The sequence below is a fragment of the Bacillus rossius genome, chromosome 14, assembly GCF_032445375.1.
Source record: "Bacillus rossius redtenbacheri isolate Brsri chromosome 14, Brsri_v3, whole genome shotgun sequence".
Lineage (NCBI taxonomy): Eukaryota > Metazoa > Arthropoda > Insecta > Phasmatodea > Bacillidae > Bacillus > Bacillus rossius.
In genome coordinates, this window is record NC_086341.1 from 9,236,878 (window position 1) to 9,260,270 (window position 23,393).

Here is a 23,393-nt window from a genome sequence, read left to right on the forward strand (position 1 = left end):
GCCAGGTTCCGCCACTTTGATGAAAGCATTTTAGTTCGCAGTGTGTTTATCGTGACCATCACATAAGTTTTTATTTCAGTACAGTGTTTCATGTTTTACTAGCAGGTTACACATCACGTTTGCCCAACATTACAACTGTGTGCACACAGCGTGGATGGCCATGTTCAGAGAATGGGAAAAGAGAGGCTGCCTAGGTAAATGACGGAGTTGAAGTGCACAGGAAGAAGGCCCCGAGGAGGAGACGGGAAGAGCAGACAGTTAAAGGAGTGCAAGAGAAAGAAGAATAATAACAGTGAAGGAGGGGGAATGGTTGGAGAGGAAGATGGAGGCATTTTACCTTGCTGACCCGGCCACAGGCTGGAAGAAGTTGATGCTAGGCCTGTGCAAAGCTTTAACTAAGCAAATAAATCGAAGCTCTTTTTTAACATTAGAGTTGACTTTGCCAGGGAATTAGATATTCATTTTATTTAAAGGTTTTGGTTGTGATGCAAAGCTTCACATTCGTTGCAAAGCTTTAATACATTGGAAGCTTAAGATTTTCTCATGGAAATATTTAATTATTTTTTTTTTTGTGTTTGTGTATGTTTTGCTTGGATAAAGTTGGTTATTTAAAAAAAAAAAAAAAATCAAATAAGATGCTTCATGTGCTTTTATGAATGCTTAATAATAATAATATCATGCATGGTTATTGTACGATTTTATTTAATGTTGTTATATATACGGCCAAATTAGTTTATCAATTCAATCATTACAAATGTTTAATGATTATTTTTTTTTTACTTCAATCCTGTATTTTATAAAATAAGTGTAGGACAGCTTCGCCGAGAAAAATATTTGCAGTTTGATTTGGCTTTCCGAATATTTTGAACATTCAATTATATTTCGCTTCACATATAAAAACTAGTATTCGCACGTGTCTAGTTGATGATGATGACATAGAGCGTATGCCATAGTCATAGGGCAACGTATTACTACTTCTTTGAAATATCATCTCACTCTATATTAACTATTCTTGTTATTCCCAATAAAAACATATTGATGATCCACAGTCCGGTACAGCTGTGAACCTGAACATGCCCTATTAAAGAGCCTTTACCGTAATTCTTAATCCTAGTATGTCAATGCCCATCAGCACATGAGTACTTAGGTATGTTGTCAATGTTTCACTTTAAACAGCATAATTTAACTAACAACATCTTACCGCTGAGTTCTTGCTGGAGAAGCGTGCTCCAACGCTGTCAGTACCACTAATCCATAACATTGACCAATCACGGTCACTATAAAAAAAAAGGATAGGTAATTCATTACTGAAATTGGCTAGATACCTGGAAAATTTATTAAAACCCTTACATGTACAATAAATTTTTTCACTTATTGCAATTTTTATAAAAATATAATCTTCTAAGGTTATAAAAATTATAATGTAGTCATTATATGTATATATATAAATAAAACAATGTAGGAAAATATAAATGACTGATTTTACACAGCTGAGAGGTGCAGTGTTTTAACGTGAGTGGTAAGTATAAGGCAGAGCCTACTAATGCCTGAACAAATTTCAGGGTTTTTTCAGAATCTTCCCATAAAATTTTTCAAAAATATTTTTTTATATATATCACAGGGTAGTTACTGACTAAGCAAACAGCAGGAACATACTAAATTTTTAAGTGGAAAAAAAAAAAAAGGGGTAAAAACCTTTTTAGAGATAATTTCCACATGATTCACAACTCTAAATATTCACCTATATTTAATGTCCAACTATTGACTGAAGTGAGGCATAAAAAAAAAAAAAAGAGAGCAAGCAAAAGACTGCCGCAAATTTACGTTTCATCACTTCCAGAGCACTGTTACCGTTTTTTTCCCCTGACCTTTTAGTGACACTCATTACAAGTCCAGTTTCCATATTTTTTCGTTTTTTTTTTTTCGACACGTGGACAACCTGGAAAAGGAAATAAGCCAGAGGCCCACACACCACACACACACTTTTCCTACACACTCGCGGTAGTGTCACAATCCAAGTTAGTGACTGTCAGTCAAGACCTTCACAGCTCTGTGTCAGTTGATGAGCCGTAGCGTGAAACAATGAAACATTAGTAAATTTATAATTTTCTATGTTTTAAAAACTAAAATAAAGCTTCCAGAATACACATGAAATGTACCAATAAACAAATTAATAGAAAAGAAATTGAAACCGAGTTTATGGTCGTCAACATTTTTGTAATTATATTACACTACCAATTAACATGGAAACCACCATATATATTATATATGCTAAGTAATCTACATTATTTGTATAAAATATATTAAAAAAATACTGTCAGCCAAATAAAATAATTATTAACAAGTGAACTCTTTAAACATAGTATTTCAAAATGACAATGTTGAAAAACTGTATTTTGTGATCCATTCAATAGCAAATTTTTAATACTACATACAAACAAAAAAAAATCTAGTATGCTGAGGTAGTTTCAAAAATTTTAGTTTCCACTGAAATGGCAAGATAAAAGTGACTTTTCTCATTGAAATTTACAATCAAATTGGCAATGACCAAATTTTGTCCCTGTGCCATTGGATTTATAAGCTGAAAACAATCCCCTACTTAGGTATTGTATAGTTTAGATTACTAGCATTATGAACCTGGTTAAAGAAAGGATTTAACTTGCAATGAACTAAAAATCCAGTTTTTAAATTCTGCACAAGTTAAGAAGAGGAGAGTAAATATTACAGAATTCCAGATGGTTTACCATATAATTTTTTGAAGTTTTAAACAATAATAGTACAAAGTAGCAATGCAAATTAACTTTTTTTTTAAGTCAAAAAGAGTTCACTTTCCCTTCAAGTGTGCATGCTAAAAATGCAAGAAATCCAACTTTTACCTGAAACTTAACCCTAGTGAGCAGACTAGTAACATCTTATAACTATAACTTAGTAACTCACTTTCCCTTTTGGTTAAGCTATCGAGATACTCAGAACTTTCATAATGTCGTAACAATTTTACTTCCAAGTTTAAATAAACAAACTTATTAAATATTCTATCACCATACCACAGACTGCAATATAAAAATGCAATCGAAATATGAAGTTATGTACTTCCATTGCTTATTACTTCATTTGAAATACGTACTTGGAAATCTCATGTACATTAAAATTAATTCTTAAATAGTGTTGGGCCGATTCCTAAAATATACCGATTCCGATTCCATTTTCGATTCTTAAATTAAAGGGTCGATTCTTCGAATCCGATTCCGATTCCTTAATTTTTATCTGACAATGTTCAACAGAGTAATATACTAAGAAAAAAAAGGTTGTTTATGATTTTAAAAATGTAATTATGTTGTGTTTCATTTTCTGTGCAGAAATTAACATTATATACAGCTTATATAATGTTAAAAAGTATGTTCATTACCATCAAGTTACGCTACCTTGTATTTCTAGCACAATTTGGCCTTTTAACCTTGCATATAGTTAGACGAAACACGTGTTCAAACACTGCCAATAATCAAAGATGTCTAATGACTTAAATTGTAAATAATGTTATAACTTAACAAACTTTAGATACCTTACATTATCAACTCAATTAATTAATTGTAAAAAAAGAGGGTTTGTACGGTTAGGTTAAGAATTTTATTTTCAAGCACAACTAAATAATGATCCAAATAAAATGTCAATATAACCTCGTTTAGACATATTTCAAGGGACCATGGCGAAAAAAAATAAAAAAGGGAAATGTAAAAATAAAACTTTATTATCTCATTATGATGGAAATGACAAACAAATATGCACCACACTAAAATAAAATGTCAGAGATGCTTACGTTTTAATATATTACCTAGAACTTAATTATCTCACTTGGTTAAAATAATAAATCCATCCAGTCTTGCAGTTCCTCACAATTGTAAAGAGAAAATAAATTTTCGGTTCTTGATTAAGAAAGTTCTGTGCAATTTTTAGTATCTCAAAATTTTCACATTTTATGGTGAGATTTTCTTACACAAAATATTTAAACTCTTCAAATAATCGCGTGTTAACATTTAATTCATTTCAGAAATTTATCGGAAACAATTCTGTTAAACTAACACTACTACTTTCACAAGATTGTTTATGTTTGCCGTTTGGTAGTGGTGGGCAGTGAAATCCATACCTGTTACTTTTTCACCGATATCAAAATTTCACGGGTATACCTGCGACCAGTTTCTACAAGTATCAGTGAAGTTCGGTGAAATTGATTACCTACAGTAATACGACCACTAGCTTTTAGTGTCCACATAATCGTTGAATTGAGTTTCTGACGTTTTCAGTCTTAGTACAATCATTTTTTTATGTATATATTTTGAAGTAAAACTGTATGTGGAGTATACGAATTGCATACTTGTAATAATTACAGTAAAAAAAAATCACCGTTCACCGAATGAAAGCCTAGCAGAATATCACGGAAGATAATGAATTCTCAGAAATGTTTTAAAATTAATATGTGTTCGTTATATTATTGAACTGAAAGGACAGGGATATAAATATGGAATCAATCAATATTATTATAAATATTTAAAAAATAATTGTTATGTAGTATTTTTCAATTTTAACTCGAAATAAACTCAAAACAAAATGAAAGGTTTCTGTGAAAAACATTGCATGTTTTTAATTTCATCATTCACCGAGAGGCAGTGATTTCACTTATCCCCTTTATTTCACCATTTTTCGGTGCGAGGAAGCAGTTTACGATTACGAGCATTACTAGAGAGAGAGATTTCACCGTTCACCGTTTAATTTCACAGGAACCTAAATTTCACTGGAACCGATTTCACTGATACTCAAAAGTAACAGGTAAGCCCACCACTACCGTTTGGTAATAAAAATTTACGAACGTTTCCGCAGCAATGTTTGGAAATTCAGACTTGCCAACTGCCTTTCCAAAATATATCTAACGTAAAACGAGCATCGCTGAACACGCACAAGAACGCCGATTTAAAGCAATTTGGTTATGTTGCTTTTAAACTTATTTTAATATGGTTGCAATAATCCACTGTGAATTTGGGTAAAATTTCATTCAAAAATTATTTCATTTTAATTCTTTAAAGTTTAATGTGTAGAGATGTTCACGTTCACGTCACCAAAGATTTTGTTCATGGCCGTATGGTTTACCATGGCAGGTAGCACAAAAAAAAATTAGGTTGTTTACAATGGCAAATGTAGCTGCCATGATCAAATAGTTAACGTTTACATTATTTGCCGTTTACATTTACATAATTTTCTTTAAACATTTATGGTTTTGTCTAATTATTTTTGAAGGTTTGCTATTAAATGCAGTGCTGCTGCAACGTAATTTCCTAAAAATGCTTTCGCTTAAAGTGGGAAAGTAGATACTGCATTTGTACAGTAGGGAAAATGGCGGTGCAAGTAAATAAATACGTTAATCACCGTAATAAGTAAATCAGTTCCGTAAAAAAAGATTGTATTATGTAGTTTTAAAAATTATATTTGCATGCATTTTAATATTTTCTTACGTTGCGTAGATTATGTATTTTGCAAACTTAAAAACAATGCAGGAATCGGTCATGGTCGATTCCAAAACCATTGTATTCTGAATCCCACGATTCCAGTGGAATCGGTGGAACCGACCGATTCCGGAATCGGAATCGACCCATCACTATTCTTAAATGCCATTAACGAACACCTTTTCCCTTCTCTGTCCAATTTCAAGACAAACTGCAATCCACACAAAACAGCACTGTTATCACACTACAGAAAAAAAAAAAACCTCACCTACTCACAAAAACAAATGATGACTTCAAGAATTTGACATGGATTCCCAGTTTAAAAATACTAATGGAAAGTTTTCTCTCATTCAAACCAATAACACACTTTCGCACACATGTAAAAATACACCTTTGTTTATGTAAAAATGTTGGCATTAATTAAAAATCTGCCGAAAAACCGTAAAAAAAATGTTTTCATTTCCCCATGGCCTTATCAACAATTGCCCTGGAGATGATGAGGCGCTGGATTTGTGAGGTTCCCTCGTATATCTGGTAGATCTTGGCATCTCGCATCAACTTCTCGACAGGATATTCGCTGTTGAAACCGTTACCACCAAATATCTAGAGAGAGAGAGAGAGTCAAGAAAAAAAAAATTATATACACTCATAATTTGGCACCATTATTTAGTACACCATAGTCCATACAAGAAAATTCACATTCTGCTTTTCAAATCGTTATACTTAACTCGTTTCAGAGTTTTATCTGACCATCAGAACAATTCTGTACAGCACACATAACCCTAAAGTACAAGAGAATGCTAAACCCAATCTGCAGCCAAATTTCTTATTGGCTTGGCTTATCCTTCAGGCTCGTAAGTTTAAAGCTTTTTAAGAATGCGGCCTCATAAGTTAGCCGTATCTAAACACAATCTTCCATAACTTATTTTCTTTTGTTTACATACAATATTATTAAATAGTCATAAAATTCTCTGATTATTAGGATCACAAGTACTTAGTACATACATTTTTGTAAGAACTTAATGCTGAATAAATTACATGCATTGAATTTAATATATTAAATATTAAGTTCCGGGATTTGAATTAAGTTTCGATTAAAAACGCTGATTAATTTCTTGGTGGTAGTTGCATTTGGGTGATTCATGGAGCATAATTACATTACTAGGGACAGGCACCTTTCGCGAAAAAGATCTTTACACTTGTCAGACTGCAACAAGTTATACCTGTGCCAACGGTTTCTTCCTCGTGATTGGCAGCCGTCTGCGAGAGAAGTCGTCGCCTCGTTTGACCGGGGCCACTCGGGACGCATTTACTTCTGCACCGAGCTGCTGTGATCGGCGTCGTTACAAATTGACATGCACCTGGGAGAAACTCGCCCAACCGCGAAACGCAGACGATGCTACGGTGTTTTTAACTTTCGTCTGGTCTCGAAATCTTTTTCGCGAAATACGCATGTCCCTGTACGTTGCGGTTTCACGTGGAGCACCGACAACGCTCTCGGGGGTTGTTCTGGTGTTTCGTCGCAAGCGACAGGGGGCGTGGCCCACCTACCTGCACGGCGTCGGTGGCGCACTTGTTGGCCACGTCGCTGGCGAAGGCCTTGGCGATGGAGGCGTGGAAGGAGTTCCGGCGGCCCTGGTCCACCTCCCAGGCGGCCCGCATCCACGCCAGGCGCGCCGTCTCGATGCCTATGGCCATGTCCGCCAGCATGAAGGACACGGCCTGCAACAACCGCCGTCGCTCAGTGCTCCCGTCCGTGCCGAGGGTTTCGTCCGAGTCTTGCCGTGACCGTCACATCATAGCCGAGGGCGTTTGCGGTGGGCACGACACACACTGACAAGGACACTGGTCGCTGAAGGTACACACTCACTCCCCCCCCCCACGTCGGCAACCATGATCGTGTGCCAAACTTCAGAAGAAACCACCACAACAATTTAAAACTAGGTACCCAAGATACCAGAAAAGTGCCTGTAAAAAAGAAAAAAAAAAAAAAACGCTTGAGAGTCCAGAGAACGGACGTGTTTCCGTAGTTGGTTTTTAAACTGTGTGTGTTTTTTTTTGAAGAGCATATATGGCTGAAACGCATCTTATCAGACTGATATAGATTCTTGAAAGCTCAAAAAGACTTGCATTACACCTTTATCTTCCATTTCTCTGCCTACCGTTCCAATCTCATAGTTGAAGCATGCACGGCGAGAAGACTGCGTGCTAGTACACAGAAAGAGACACCGCGCTAGAAGCACCAGCGAGCGTTGCACTTTCTGGTTAGCGGAAGTAAAAAAAAAAAAACAGCTCTAAGTTCCTTCAGAAATTTCTAAACTGAGTTATACTGCATTTTGCAGATTACATTATACACAATGTTCGAAAATTGTTGGGCATAAATTTCATGTAAGCAGGGAATGCCAAAACAGGCAATTTTTGCTACAGAACATGTTACAAGCAAACAGTAGTGTGCATATGTATTTAAATTTTGTGCACATCACGGCACCATTTCACTGGCTGAGAAGATGACTTTGGAAACAACAAGCCACGCAAGCAGGCTTGACTATCGAGTCTAAGTTTGATGAAATTGTGAAAATTGGATTTTCCATACCATTAAAACAGCAGAAGCTAGGTTTTGGGGTTTCGACTCTGAACCATCCCTAAAATGTTGGACAGTCAAAATCCAAATTTAAGTGTTTGAATCAACTTTATTTTTATGATTTAGCAATCTTTTCACATTTTACTCGGATAATGCCTACTAAGTAACATTTCAGTGTCGTTTCGGTTTACGTGCCAATCGTAACACTCACTTGATGCTGGGCGATTGGAACGCCGAACGCTTTCCGTTCGATCGCGTACTTCGCCGCTTCGTCCAGGCACCTCTGCGCCAATCCGACAGCACCGGACGCAACCTGCGAAAGCAAACACACGCAGCTAACCATCAGTATTTCTCGATGCCCTGCGGCCAAGGTAGCAATGTGAACTGCATACAGGTGTCCAGAAAAACACACAAACAGAATTCCTGACTCCTACAGGTCTCTCATATTTTTTCCCTTGCAAAAACCTGAATATTTCTAAAGATACCAACCAATATAAATGTTTGTGCTGCTTCTCGATAATGACAATAGTTTTGCCTTTAAATTTTTCAGTTTTGTGAAAAAAAAATTAATACACAGTAACAAAAAATTTTTTTTGTCAAATATGTTGAAAATGATTTTTTTTTCATTCTGCGGTACTGAAGTGTACTGAGGCGGACTCGCTTCTGGTAGGTTTTCAGTTGTGAAGGCAAGTTGAGCGCTGCCCTATACGGTGGAACCACGGGAGCGTGAAAGAGGATGGAGCGGGGTGCCTTTGAACTGACTAACACTCCTCTTCAAGCATTCCAGAGAGTTATCCGCCTCATCTATCACAATTGTTGACACCTCCCTTCCCTCCCTGAGGTTTAGAAAGCTGTGAACAAGAGCGGACGGAAGAGGCATAAGTGACACAGTGCAAAGGTGGAGCCCATAGTTTTTCACCACTAAGGAAACAATAACTAACAGCAGTCTTGAAATGGCTGAAGTGACGCAGTTACAAGGCAGAGCATGTGGTTTTAAAACTCTAAGCTGTTCCCATCACTGAGATTTCGGTAATTTACAAGTTCGCAATTACACTTGGACATACGCCATTGCTCAGCACATGTATGTCTGTAGAAGAAAACTACAAAAAAACACAAATGACAAAAACACAAATGAAGCAAAAAATTGCTGTTGTCAGGATATAAACACCATACAATACTCCACAACAGGAATATATTGAACAAACAAAGAAATACAAAGAAAAATGGACTAACAGAATGAAAAAACCCCCACAAATGATGACAACACAAAAAAAAATTTTTGTGTTACCATTTATGGGGGTTTTTTCATTCTGTTAGTCCATTTTTCTTTGTATTTCTTTGTTTGTTCAATATATTCCTGTTGTGGAGTATTGTATGGTGTTTATATCCTAACAGCAATTTTTTGCTTCATTTGTGTTTTTTTTGTAGTTTTCTTCTACAGACATACATGTGCTGAGCAATGACGTATGTCCAAAAGATTACATCAAGTCACGCACTCCCATTGCACAAATCTTTCAAAGATAATATTCACAATTATAATGCGACCATCCCCCCGCCCCCCACCCCACACACTTTTAAGGTTTATCAGTTTTCACAAGAACCATCGCATTATGTTCGGGTGGATACGGCGTGCTTCCCGGGTCTTCTCGGATGTCCGTACAGCCTCGTGACTCACAGGGGGGCGGGTGTTGTCGAACGCCCCCATGGCGATCTTGAAGCCGGCCCCTTCCCCGATCAGCACGTTCTCCTTAGGCACCCGCACGTCCTCGAAGGTGATCCCGCGAGTGTCGGAGCAGCGCTGGCCCATGTTGATCTCCTGCGACAGAACACGACCACACTGACTCTCGCCGTCCGCGCACACGGCACCTTAACCCATTTGCATCTACAAGCGTACTAGTACGCAGCTGTTTTTCTGGCCGATAACACCATAGGCGTACTGGCACGCAAAATGGCTAATCTGCCCGAAAAACTTGAAAAAATACCTTTAGAATGAAAATAACCCCTCATAGTAGCTAGTATTGTTATAACAAAGGTATATTATCGTGAAACTTAAAACTATTTTTTAAAATTTTATTTAAAGAATAAAAATATAATGAAAATAGAAAATAACTTTAATAATAGTAATATATAAAAAAGTTTATGGATTCCATGGTATGTCTAACATTAAAGTGAGTGGATGCAAATGGGTTAAGGGGGTGCATCCCATTTCAGGTCAAGATTCTATATTTACAGTAATTACAGATAAACTTGCAGACTTTTTCAATTGTTTAACTTTCACGAAATTAAAAATATATACGGCGCATACTTTTTTGCATTATTAGCTGCCAAAGTTACATTTTTAATGTTTTTGGATTGTTCAAATAAGAAGAATTTGATTTATTGCAGCAGTGAAACTTTTTAGGTTTAACTTCAATGCCACTGGCTACTTCAAGAAATGGTTTGAAATTCTTTCAAAAAATATTAATTAATTTTACCTGGCATTTAAAAATTCTCAAATTTGTTACGATTTTGACAGCAAAGAAACATAAATGAGTTTTTTTGATATAAATGCAAACCATATCATGAAGTAGCCAGTGGCATTGCAGTTAAACCTAAAAAGTTTCAGTTCTGCAATAAATTACGTAAATACTCCTTATTTGTACAACCCAAAAAAAGTTAAAAATATAACTGTATAAATTTTTCATTTCGCAAAATTAAACAATTGAAAAAGTCTACAAGTTTATCTGTAATTACTGTAAATATAAAATATTGACCTGAAATGGGAGGCACCCCCTTAAACCTCACTGTCACACAAGGAAACACAAACATTTCGCTCAAATGGCGCCGATACTGAGGTGTACTAAGCTAAGTCTAACACTTCAAACCTTTTTTTTAAACTTTTAAGAAGCCACATGTGTATATTCATTGTTCCTTTATAACAACAGTTTAGGATCCCAGCAATCATTCTCAATGATCCTGTATCAATGCCAGTTTTTTTTAAAAAAAAAAAAAAAGATCAAGCTACAGTTTGACACTGTCCAAAGCTTCAGGAAACGAGATTTTCAAGTTTATAAGTGGGCTATTCTTGGTTTCACATCTTGTGGTAGTTCATAAATTAAATTTCTGTGCAGGAACCCAAAACTCTGTAATTAAAGGATACAAAATTTTGTTGAGTAACAATATTAAAGGTTTAAATTGGTATTGAATCACTTGATGTACGTTTTTGAACATACGCCATTGCTAAGAACTTTTTCTGTTGAAGAAAAACTAAAAAAAATAAAAAATAAAGAAATAAAGAAATAAAAATACCCAAAATACCTCAATATTTCTGTGTCGTCATCATTTGTGGTTTTTTTTTTGTTCTCTTAGTACATTTTTCTTTGTTTTTCTTTGTTTGTTGACCATATTCCTGTTACGGAATATTTTGTGGTGTTTATATCCTTGTTGAAAACAGCAATTTTTTGCTTAATTTTGTGTTTTTTTGTCTTTTTTGGGTATTTATTTATTTCTTTATTTTATATTTTTTGGTTTTTCTTCAACAGAAAAAGTTCTTAGCAATGGTGTATGTCCAAAAACTTATATCAAGTCATGCACTCCCATTGCACAAATCTTTCAAAGATAAATTGGTATTGAATCGCTGGCCATTGCCCACAGAAGGTGACGTATCCCAAACCAAAGTCCATGTCCGTGCATGTGGACGTCCACAACATTGTGCCGTGCTGGGTGGCATCAGTCAAAGTGGAGCACACGGCCCGCACCATCTACGAGATCAACTCCAAACTGCCAGAGTTCCTCAGTAGGTTCCTGCCCGTCATCAGCACCCGCATACCCGCACAGTGTAGAGCTCAAGTGCCATCTCTGTCGACTTAACTAAGAGACTTAATTTTTTTTTTTTTTTTTTTTTTGAGAAATCTTACAGGTAACGATAACAATAGGTTCTGCTTTTGAAGTGAGTAACAGGCGATTTGCCTAGCGGCGGTTTGCCTAAACATGAATTCGTTACCGTGATTTGCCTAGTCATTTCGCCTAAAGGCGTTTTGCCTTACGGCATTTTGCCTAACAGCGATTTGCCTGACTGCGTTTTACCTATTTTACCTAACGGCGTTTTGCCTAAAATGTTACTATGACAAAACCTTGTTTTGCCTAGTGGCGAATTGCCTAACGGCATTTTGCTAATGGCGATTTTCCTAACAGCGTTTTGCCTAACCTAACCTAGCCTAACCTAACCTAACGACACTTTGCCTATCAGCAGTTTGCCTAACGGCGATTTGCCTAAACGGCGATTTGCCTAAACGGCGATTTGCCTAAAATTAGGAAAAACGCCTTTAGGCAAAACGACACACGCCCTTTGTAGTACGCGAGTTAAGAGGCCCGCTTAGCCAGGGGTGTACTCGAGTTGAATGATAAAACGCGACGTTCGCCGTTGCTCCTAGCACGGCATCCTCCTCCAAGTGCAAGGTTCTGAATTTAGTGAGTTAGTGCCCAGTCTTCACGTCGCGCATGGGGAGATGAATGCGTAATGCAATGGTTGTACCCCAGCCGTCGCCACGAGGATGATCACCACGGGCGCGACTCGGGCGGAACTAGGCGAGGGCGGAACCGCCCCCAAATGCTGAACCGGAAGAACGACCTACCTTCCGGCCCGGAGTCAGGCCGGGAGAGTCCCTCTCGACGATGAATCCGGTGAACGCCTTGCCGGCCGACGCTTTAGGGTTGGGATCCGTCCTGGCCAGGACAAAGTACCTGGAAAAAACGCACACAAATGAGAGTGACAAAGCAAAATTAAGTTTCCAAGGACGAGATTCATTTTTTTTTTAACAAGTAACAGGATATCAGAAAAATAGTTAAAAATGCAGGCTGGGTAAATTCAAAAGTTTAAAAAAAAAACCTATTCTAACAACAACAAGAGTAGTGGACTCACAATTCTGCCTTGAAGAGACAGAATTCCATTGGCAAACCACAAAATTATACTAAAGAACAAAATATTTACCAGAATAACCAAGTTTAAAAGATGGTTTATTTAGTTGTTTGTACCGAAGTATGTCCTGTTTACAAGTTTTACCAGGGCAAACATACATTTATTTTAATGAAGGGTTTTTTCTATTTAAAGATTTTACTGCAGTAAGTTACGTGGACCCATCCGCCAAAAATTTTGGGAGTCTCTTCAACTCTCCAACTATAACCTGACCATTTACAAATTAAAAACGCCAGAACTACAGCGACCCCAACTCTACGAAGGTGTTCCGAGACAATGTTAACAGACATCTCGCCAGCACGACCCCCACCGCCAGACCTACCAGTTGGCCACACCCCCGTTGGTGATCCACATCTTCTGTCCGTTCAGAATGTACTCGTCGCCTTTCCTCTCCGCGCGGGTCTTCAGGCCGCTGACGTCAGACCCGGCTCCCGGCTCCGTCACGCAGTACGCCTGCAAAGGAAAACAAAGTAACAACTGCTAAAGTATTCAGAAGAGGAACCAGTACATGTAAATAGTCAGGGGCGTAGCCAGGGAGGGGATTTAGGGGTTCAAACACCCCCCCCCCCCCCCCCAGCACCAAATCTTTAATTAATTTCTTATTCATCACTCAAACAAATTCCATATTAAAAATTAATAAAATTTTTACCATTACAACATTTAAATTTAAGAACCGAAAACTGCTAAAATAGCACTATTTTACACCTTAAAATCCAAATTTTCCCGGGGGAGGACCCGCGGACCCACTGCTTTAATACGGGGGGGGGGGGGGGGGGGGATGCTTCTTAACACCCCCCATTCACACAAATCCTGGCTACGCCACTCCAAATAGTCAACGAACATTTACTAAACTCTCCACTTATATAGATTTCGCATTACTTCACTACATTTTCGACAGACATTTGTGGCCAGTGAAACATTACATAAACTTGCAAATCCTTACATTCGAAAAGTATGTATCAGGTAATAGTTGACTGAGTGATTGTATGTTATGATACTGGCATTATGAATAAAAAAATTGGGTCCGAAATGTGTGTTGTTGTTCTGATACAAGTTCCAGACAGCCTCACACCACTACGAATACAAGATACTAACACCAACATTTAAACAATTTTTTTTATAAATTTGTTGGCGAATGTCAAACTATTATAACTAAATCCTATAACCAAAGAAAGCTCATTGAAAACATTGTGCATTACATGAAAAAGCATCAAAAGAACCCATTTATAACGAAATAACTTTACTTTAATTGAATCGAAATTTAATGATTAAATGCTTGAATTGTAAAGAAATAAATCAAAGGAAAGGACTGAAATCTGTGGAAATTTTATCTTCTTGAATATATTAATGTGAAATAACCGAAATAATCTGAAACGATACAAATGGAAATGAAATAAATCCACATATATACGGAACTGAGTCGGAAACCTAATAATACATCAAACAAAATCACTCGGTACAATATAAATAAAATGATTTATATCAAAATGAAATTAAATAAATAAAATGAAGTAAAATTACATGAAAAAGCCTCAAAAGAACCCATTTATAACGAAATAAGTGTACTTTAATAGAAATGAATTTCAATGATTAAATGCATGAATTGTAAAGAAAACTTCTTAATTCTTAATATTTTTTTTACTCTTAGTTAACCAGTATCCAAAAGAATAATTTTTAAGATTTACCTTTGAAGATACAAGTACATAGTTTAAATAATTTTAATAATATAAAAAATTATAATTTAAAACTATGACAAATATACGTATTTCCTGCATATTGTACTTGTTTCGTTAGGATAGATTTACAAAATAGCACGCACACAGTTTTCACGGAATGGTTTCGGCATAAATTGCCAAGCTGGCTCTGAATACTGCCAAGTCATGTTCTCTTCACTGAAGTAGGTACCTAACTGTTATAATTATTATTCATTGCGAACAATAAGTTGCAGCAGGAAAAAGCCTGCATAAAATAGGAGTCTTGTTTTAAATGTCCAGGAGGAAATTCTATGAAACATTTGTGATTTGAAGTGCCGGGTATTGTCGCAGACAAGCACATTTATTTATCCACAGTTAAATGAAAATTATTTTCATACAGCATTTTCACTAATTAATTAGTATTATCAATCACATCAGTTCCTGTTTTATCAATCATGCTTTTATTTTCATTTGAATAAGAATCTATCAAAGGTATAACCCAACATCACAGATACATTAGTATTTATGCACTTTGAGAAAACGTTTTTAAATATTTTCCTTACAGAAACCACCTACAAAAATAATACATTAAGTCCTGAATCATCCTAAAAAAAATGATTTTTACTCAAAATATATTAACAGAACTTGTTTCATATGCATATGAAATACTCATTGTCTCGAAATTCTTTCTATTCCCAAGGAAATAAGTAAAACGACTATGAGGAAACATGGGCTCAAACTCACCGCAACAAGAGGTTCCTCCAGAAGTCTCCCGAGATATTTTTTCTGCTGCTCCTTCGATCCTGCTAAAAGTACTGGAGTTTGCTAAAAAAAAAAAAAATAATTTTTTTTTACCAAGTGCTTCAGCAGAAAAAAACACTTACTTTTGGGTGCAAAATTAAAAAAATTGGTTGTCTGTAAAGTCGGTTTACGGACAATAGTTTAACGTGACAACGTCATAACACAACATTGATGAAATGATTGCATAATTTTATTGATAAAATTGAATCATTTTTATTGAATTAACACTATTTTGTATGGATACAAAGAAGGAGTGAAATGAAATCTACAATTTAAAAATTTAATTAATAAATTTACTTTTATTTGCACTCAAAAATTCAAATATGTTTATTACTTTAACGAAGAGATTATTACAACTAAAACTTTTATACATGTTTGCTATTTAACTTCTTCCGATCTGTGTTATTCTGTTAAGGATAGGACGAGGATAGGAAAAGAAGGAAACGAATGGGAGTGTTTCATGTTTAATGTGCCTCGAAAAAGTCAAATCGAGTGGAAGAGAGATAGATGCGGCACAAGCGTACAATGAGCCTAACAGGACACAGCGTAACGGGACAATGTGTGTTATGGGACACTTTTTCGTGCGTGCAGCCGGCGTTCATCAATTTATTAGACATCACGTCAAAAAAAAATATATATTCCTTCAAATATGGAGCCTACAACAGTTGTATCCAAAATAACCTTTAAAGGGTTCATTTCTCAGGATCCTACCAAAAACCTTTCATGACACAAATAAAATACACAAGTTAGTAAACACAAAAAAACTTAAAAAACATCAGTATTTGATACTCACTCCCAAACCACTACCTTCGATTGCAGTCTTCACTCCTGAACATCCGTAAGCAAGTTCCTCCGCTATGAGGCAGCCGTCGAAAACGCTCATTCCTAGGCCACCTACAGGACAGAAATCGAGGACAAAACTGCAGCTAATTCATTATATTTCGGTAATGGCTAGTAAAAACATAACCATTGTAATAAGTTAAGAGCGAAACATTACAGTAAACTTAACAGTACGTCCTTACAAAGCAGGATGGTTTCAATTCAAACTTCTCCGGCTACTAAGACGACATTAAATAGAATTAAACCCTTATGGAATACTGTTTTCCTTATAAGGCTCAACATCAAACTAATTTTTTGTTCATTGGATCATTACATTTTCATGTCTTAACTTCTGTTTACTTGCAGTACCTACCAAGGGCGTAGTCAGGAAGAAGCCAGGGCTCACCTTAAAGCATCTCTTCAACCAGCTTAAAATAACTTGAGTGTGGCTCAATTTAAGACCGCTGAATATATAAAACTTAAACGTAGCCTTCTCTTTAATCACGGAATACTAGGACATACTTAATCAGAAGCAGAAGTATTATAAGGATCTACCTTTCAGAAGTGACACTTTTTATTTAAAAATTTCAGGTGTTGAAAAAGCACTTAAAGGTTCTCCTGATAGTCTTAAATTCAGTTTTAAAATATATATATATAATTTTTTTTTTTAATTTTCAGAGGGAGAACTCTTGGACCTTCTATTTGTCCAAACAAGAGGTGAGGGGGGGGGGGGGTGGAGTAGGTATTCTGTACCACTTCCCTCCCCCCCCTTCCTAATATAGAGAACTATAAAACATTTACTCATTCCGTTTATTTTGGCACCCCTCTTCTGCAAAACCTGGTTACGCCCATGGTACCAACGGTTTTTTCACAACACATTACATAAGCATCAAAAATAACTTCTTGCTTTTTTATTTTTGTGCCAGTATGCATTCTACAATAAGTTATCTTATCTATTTGTAAAAAGTCAAGAAAATGTTTGGAATAACTATTGCCTGACTAATTGCCTAGTGTTCACAAAAGTTTTTTTTTTCTTTCTTTCTACTGCTAGGTGACTTGCGTAACTTTTACATCTGTAATCCAATTTCCAAACTATTTAGTCATTAATGTCTGGAATTAGCCATAAAATATATAAATAAAACATTACAGGCGAAGACAAGAACAAAATAAATAATCAAGGTGCTGTTCTTCAGCTTTAAATTTTAATATTGGCTTTCTAGCTTGAGAGCAAAGGTGTGCAATTTATTTCCAAAAAATTGACTGCCGGTAAAATCTTTGTCTTCGATGCTGCTAGAAGCCAGAAGCCAAACAACTCCTTTACATCAGTGTTGAAACACGTTGTAATGGACAATGTGTTCTATTGTATTCACAGCTAACAAGTGAAAGTTTATTCACACCGTCGTTCTACTACAATAAATATAAAGTTTTCGACAATAGTGGTGACCATACCTTTTATACTATTATTGAATATTTGGATCACCAATATTAGTACCTATGTATAAATTTAATTCTGATTTCTGTATAATTATAGCTAGGTGTTGATTGTATTATAGCCCTACTGTGTGTGTGTGTGTATTTATTTATTTTATAACTGATATAGGTTTATATACCGTTAATTTTTATTATCTGAACCATTTGTAATATGATTGTATGATTTGTATTTAACTTCTATTTTATTAAATTGTATTTAACTTGCTCCATGTCCCTAATTTGGGACTAAACGGAATGCATGAATAAATAAAAAAAAATAATACACAATAACAGAAGGAAGAACACCATTAATTCCACATCTCCCTTTCCCCCCTGGATACGCCCATAGTATTTTGGGTGCACTATCAACTTACTATCTTAAAATCATCCTTGAAATATTAACCTTTGAACTGAACTGATAAACCATATCACATTGGGGATTACTACCGCTAATGTCAACAACAGCTCTGGTGTAAGTCACAGAATCGACGTTATCACATGTTTACCAGATAAAACCATGACACTGAACTATTTCAACACTATGGTTATTTATCACCTGCCAAAACCCACGAGTGGAAACAGAATATATTTTCCTTGGGAATCACAACAGAGAATAAATAGCAACAAATTTGGATTCAATGTCTTGGCCCTACCTGAAGTACACTCCCAATAAATAATACATTTTCAACAATTTTTTATGATAATAACTAATAATAAAATACTTCACCAAAACTGTAGCCCATACAATTTAAAATAGATAAATACTGTTTGCTAAACAACATATATATTTTTTTTTTGGTGGGTGCAATCACAATAATTAAATTTAGAAAACAGAAATACCTGAAGAAGTATTTTTTTATTTAACATTATACAAAGCTTGAAATGGTACGTGGGATTTAAATCTATTGGAAGTTCCAATCTTATGTATAAAAAAAAATTTTGAATGTTTTTAAAAATGTAATATAAAATATTTTTGCTTATTCCTTAAAAAAAAAATTCTTGTGACTCCACTCTACAATATTGGCAGCAATTAGTATTGAATTTTTTTTATCGCCTTCACTTAAATGTTAACCGTCAGTTATTTTATTATTAAGTTAGTCCTTATAACAACTAATGTTAAATGAACGTGTGGGTTTCTTTTACAGGAGTTCGACATGATGTACACTTTTGGCAGAAGTGATGCCACACGAAGGAACGTGGCTGCGACCGTCGCACCCAGGGGCGCAACAACTAAATTTCCAAAGGATGGGGGGGGGGGGGGGGCAATATACCTTTTTATAAAGAATCATTGGTCCCCCTTATTGAAGCGGGTGGTCCTCCCCTGGGAAAATTTGTATTTCAAGGTGGAAAATGGTGCTATTTAAGCAGTTTTATTATCTAAAAATTGATTACACAGCACTTTCTTTTCCCCCACTTCAAGGTTTCATATGGGGGGCAAAATACCCTTGGCCCCCCCTGTTGTTGCGCCCCTGGTCGCACCGACCCGCAGACTGGCCGCTCACCGCAGTGCTCAGGAACGTGGTTGTTCATGAGCCCCAGGGACCACGCCTTCTTCACCAGGTCCCAGGGGTACTCCATGGTCCGGTCGTACTCCGCCGCCCGCGGGATGATCTCCTCCGCCGCGAACTTGCGGGCCAGCTCCTGGAACTCCTTCTGGGTCGCGTTCAGCTCTGGAACACGTGACGGGCCGGAGACACTCCCGGAAAGCAGCCACGACTCGCGTTCGACGGCAGCGGTGTGCCTCGGCAGGCCCCACCTTGCCGATTCGATCTCTGACTTCGTCACAAATTTTTAGGAGTGAAACTTCGTTCACATCCTGCAGGGAAAGTCGAGGCGAAGACGTCATCGGAGCGTAACAAGAAGTGTGATGCTCAGAGGGTAGCACAACATATCATAGGAATCAAATTACTCGCCAAAAACACAGATGGTAAGCATCAGCGTTCAACGGCATGCTTGCGTTAGAGTACCCTCGCACACCTGCTCAAGTGCTAGAGACACAATTTTATGATTTTATTTTCAGGCCAATTTCGTTTTTAAAACAGAAGATTTTGGTGGTGTGGTTTTAAGTCAGAAACAACAAAAGAACATTAAAATACCCACATTCACCCATTCGTTGCACGCTATCTCTTTATTAACAAATTTTAAAGATTCCTAAAGAAATTTAAAGGGTTCTTATTCAATTTAAGACAAATTAAGGACTTTTTAAGGATATAAAGGAGGAGTATGTACTCTGTAACTGCATTCATGGGGGTCATTCCGAGAAAAACCCACTGGCCCACTGCAACTCTCGCCACGTTCCCCACCCACAAAACATTTCACATTTGATCCCGCCAGGAATACACACATAAAACCACCTTGGCTGCGAACGGCACGACTAGGCTACAGTGGCACCCATGCTATACAGGATGCATAGTTTCATCCTGGGGGAGGGGGGGGAATGGAGGGGGGAGGGGCATCATAGAACCTCTTTGCCTGCTATTTGCTTTCAAATTCTTTTGTTTTGTTGGTGGGAATGATAAGATTTTTTCCTTCTTAAGCTTTTTGGGATTTCAGGAAGGGGGGGGAGGGATATATATACATCCAATCTCTCCCCTGCCTCTGGAAATACTGGGATAGTTTTTTAAAAAAATATGCAACAGCTAATTTTTCTCAAATTTTCCTGTACTGTGTTGGTTAAAAATGTCTGTATCCAATGATCTTACAGTCAACAAGAAGCAAAACACAAGGAATTTTTAAAATAACGTTAAGTTAAAAGAAAAATTTCATTTCAGTAATAGCTCTTAGTAGCGGCTTCTGTGAAATAAGGGGAATAATAATTTAAGTGAAACATTGGTTAGGTAAGGTCAGCTACATTATTAATATGTAAATCTTAGAATTAAATATTTTTACAATTATTATATATATGTATTATAAATGAAGTTTGTCTAACCTAACCGAACTTTCATTCTAGTTATTATTCATTTACTTCCCAGAAGAAGTTACTCTGAGGTATCAACTTTTGATTATAAGCATAACATTTTCTAACTAACTACCAACTTAAAAACACGAAAAGGAATACTACAGCACCATATTTTTAAAATGGGAGGATTTAAGTGTTTGTACGCAGTTTGAGAGAAAGTACAGGACATATAACTAACATATTTTTTAATAAAGCAAAAATTCACAACAATACTTTCTGAATATTCTCACCAAAGGAATACCCATTAGCTGGCGGAGCAGTGTGGGAAGCACTCGACAAAGTGCGTAAGCCTGGACGCAAAGCCATCCACCTTACCATCTGAAACAAGAAAACAGAATTTAAATACAGAAGTGAATAACTCTCATTTACCACTGTATTCTTGGCTTTACAGTTTTTCTGTATCTTGCAAAGCTCATAGGGTGATAGGAAAGCAATACAATACATATATTAGAAAATATGTATTAGAAAAAATTACATTGATAGGCTTTACAGCTATTTTAAATTAATTAGTTAAATTTAATCCGTAGTTTTATCTTTCGTATAAAGAGTAACAGAATTTAAAAAAAAAAAAAAAGTCTACATAAATATACGTTTAAAACACAAGACGTAACATGACCAAATCACAAAATTAAAACTAACCTGTGAAAGTGACCCCATTTTCGTACACTTATAACAAACCCAAACTTTAATCAAAGTTAAATTGACATGAAATGTGGAGAAAGTAACGTAAAGTAAAGACCAATCAGTTCTCTAATCTGAAGGAATGTCAGTCATTCAAAACATGTAAACATCGCCTAGCTCATAGTCATCGCTTGGCACTGATCACCACATCTATAAAACTGAGATCAGCCTAAGATTCACAAATCCCGAGTCAGCCGCCATTATTATAGATTTTCGTACATCTTCGGGGTTTTTTTTTGTATAAGTAAAAGATAAGTTACTCATGGGCGTGGATGGGGCAAAGGAAAGTTACTTTTCCAATAAGTTAAAAAAACAAGAAGCTAGGCCCTGTAACTAAATTTTTTTTAACAAATCCTACAAACTATTGCTTTTTTTTAATTTAAAGATATTGGAATAGTAGTATTTATTATTATTGATTTTCTTCTGCTGCAAATGGAAGAAAAAAACTGGTGGCACCCATTCTCCGTACTTCCTTCTTATTTTTCTCCTGAACTGTGCCACACTCCTAGCCAACGCACACTCCTCTTCCAATACATTCCATTCTCCTAGCATTCCCACAACCATCAAATTCCTTCCCCTTTCTGTCCTTCACTCCTTAAAGATTTTTTTTAGTGTTTTTTCCTCCTACTTCTAGACTTCCCCAAAGCAAATCGTTTCCCTAGCTCTCCCCACCCTCCCACCCCACTCAGCACTTGGTACATCATAATTAGCCTCTTCTCTGCCTTATGTCCTTTAGGCTCTCCCACCCCATTCCCTTCAGCAGCTCTGTTGGGCTATTAAAACTCTCTCCCTTTGAATCACCATCAATTCTCCACCACCTTCTCTTCACCCATTTAGTTGTCCTCTTTCAAATTTTTCTCAAGCACTGTTGTAAATGGGTCATACACTGCTGCTGCATACACCAGCATGGGGCGAACTATTGTTGAATATGCTTTTTCCCTTTAAGACACTGCTTCCTCCTCTAAAGACTCCTTCCAGCATGCCCAGGGCGTGTCTGCTCTTCTCAACAACCTTCTCCACTTGCTCCCCACACCCCACATTTCCTTAAGGAATTGTAGCACTATCCCTAGATATTTATAGCTTGAGATCACAGCAGATTTAGGGGGTACAGGGGCGTGCACCCCCACCCCCCTCAAAGGTTAAAATATACACTGGATAATATGATAATATGACTTATGAAGTTATAAACTTGTATTATACTACCTAGTACAGATGACTACCGGTGCCTATCACAGAAGTCAATCCTGGATCCACCTGTGATTGAGGCCTCACATATCACACTTACCCTCCAGGGGTGTACCCTCTTATCAACATTCTTCTTCCTAGTAAATATTAACCACTTTCATCTTGCCCACATTTATCGTCTTGCCATTCCTTTCAACCCACTCTTCCAGTCTATTCAAATTCTCCTGCAGACCTCCTTCCTCAGCAACCCCATTCACTACGCAATCGTCCGCAAAGAGTCATGTGTGCCCTTTAATTCCCTCTCCTAAAGCATTCACCATATAATGGTGTTGAAGAACAGTGCTGCGGGAGGTGATGTGAACCAAAGTTCACAAAGCCAAAGTGAATTTTTGTAGTAGTAACTGTTTGATAAATTTTTAACAAGATTGGCAGTATTTTAATAAAACTCCTTGTTGAAAATCAGGTCCAAAGCTGAGGTTTACTATTTATTCAAGTCTTTTTCACTTTTATCGGTGCAGTTTCATTGTATAGTTTACCATTTCGCACTGCAAATAAAATTATTTGATAGTTGATGCAGCTGCTCCAGCAACGAATTCTAGCAGCGGGTGTGGAAACTACATGTGATTCGCGTCTACAATTGTAGATAAAAACATTATTTTCATATATTAAAGAATTCTATGTTAGTTTTCGTGCCTGAGTTTCGTATTATAAGTATGTTTGTAATGTGAGAACACATGAATATGCTCGGTAACTGAGG

The 23,393-nt window shown here is 36.6% G+C and overlaps 1 protein-coding gene across 1 annotated transcript; it reads right to left on the reverse strand.

Annotated features, from left to right (window-relative positions):
• Positions 1-1,318: 1,318 nt before the first annotated feature.
• Positions 1,319-21,608, reverse strand: LOC134539108 (medium-chain specific acyl-CoA dehydrogenase, mitochondrial). The gene is made up of 11 exons (XM_063380842.1): positions 21,410-21,608; positions 21,001-21,088; positions 19,314-19,481; positions 16,316-16,416; positions 15,466-15,546; positions 13,350-13,480; positions 12,687-12,795; positions 9,749-9,889; positions 8,285-8,386; positions 7,044-7,214; positions 1,319-6,095 (listed from the first exon to the last, which is right to left on the reverse strand). Exons 1-11 carry the CDS (start codon positions 21,425-21,427, stop codon positions 5,949-5,951), a joined length of 1,257 nt encoding a protein of 418 aa, XP_063236912.1. The 5' UTR covers positions 21,428-21,608; the 3' UTR covers positions 1,319-5,948.
• Positions 21,609-23,393: the final 1,785 nt, after the last annotated feature.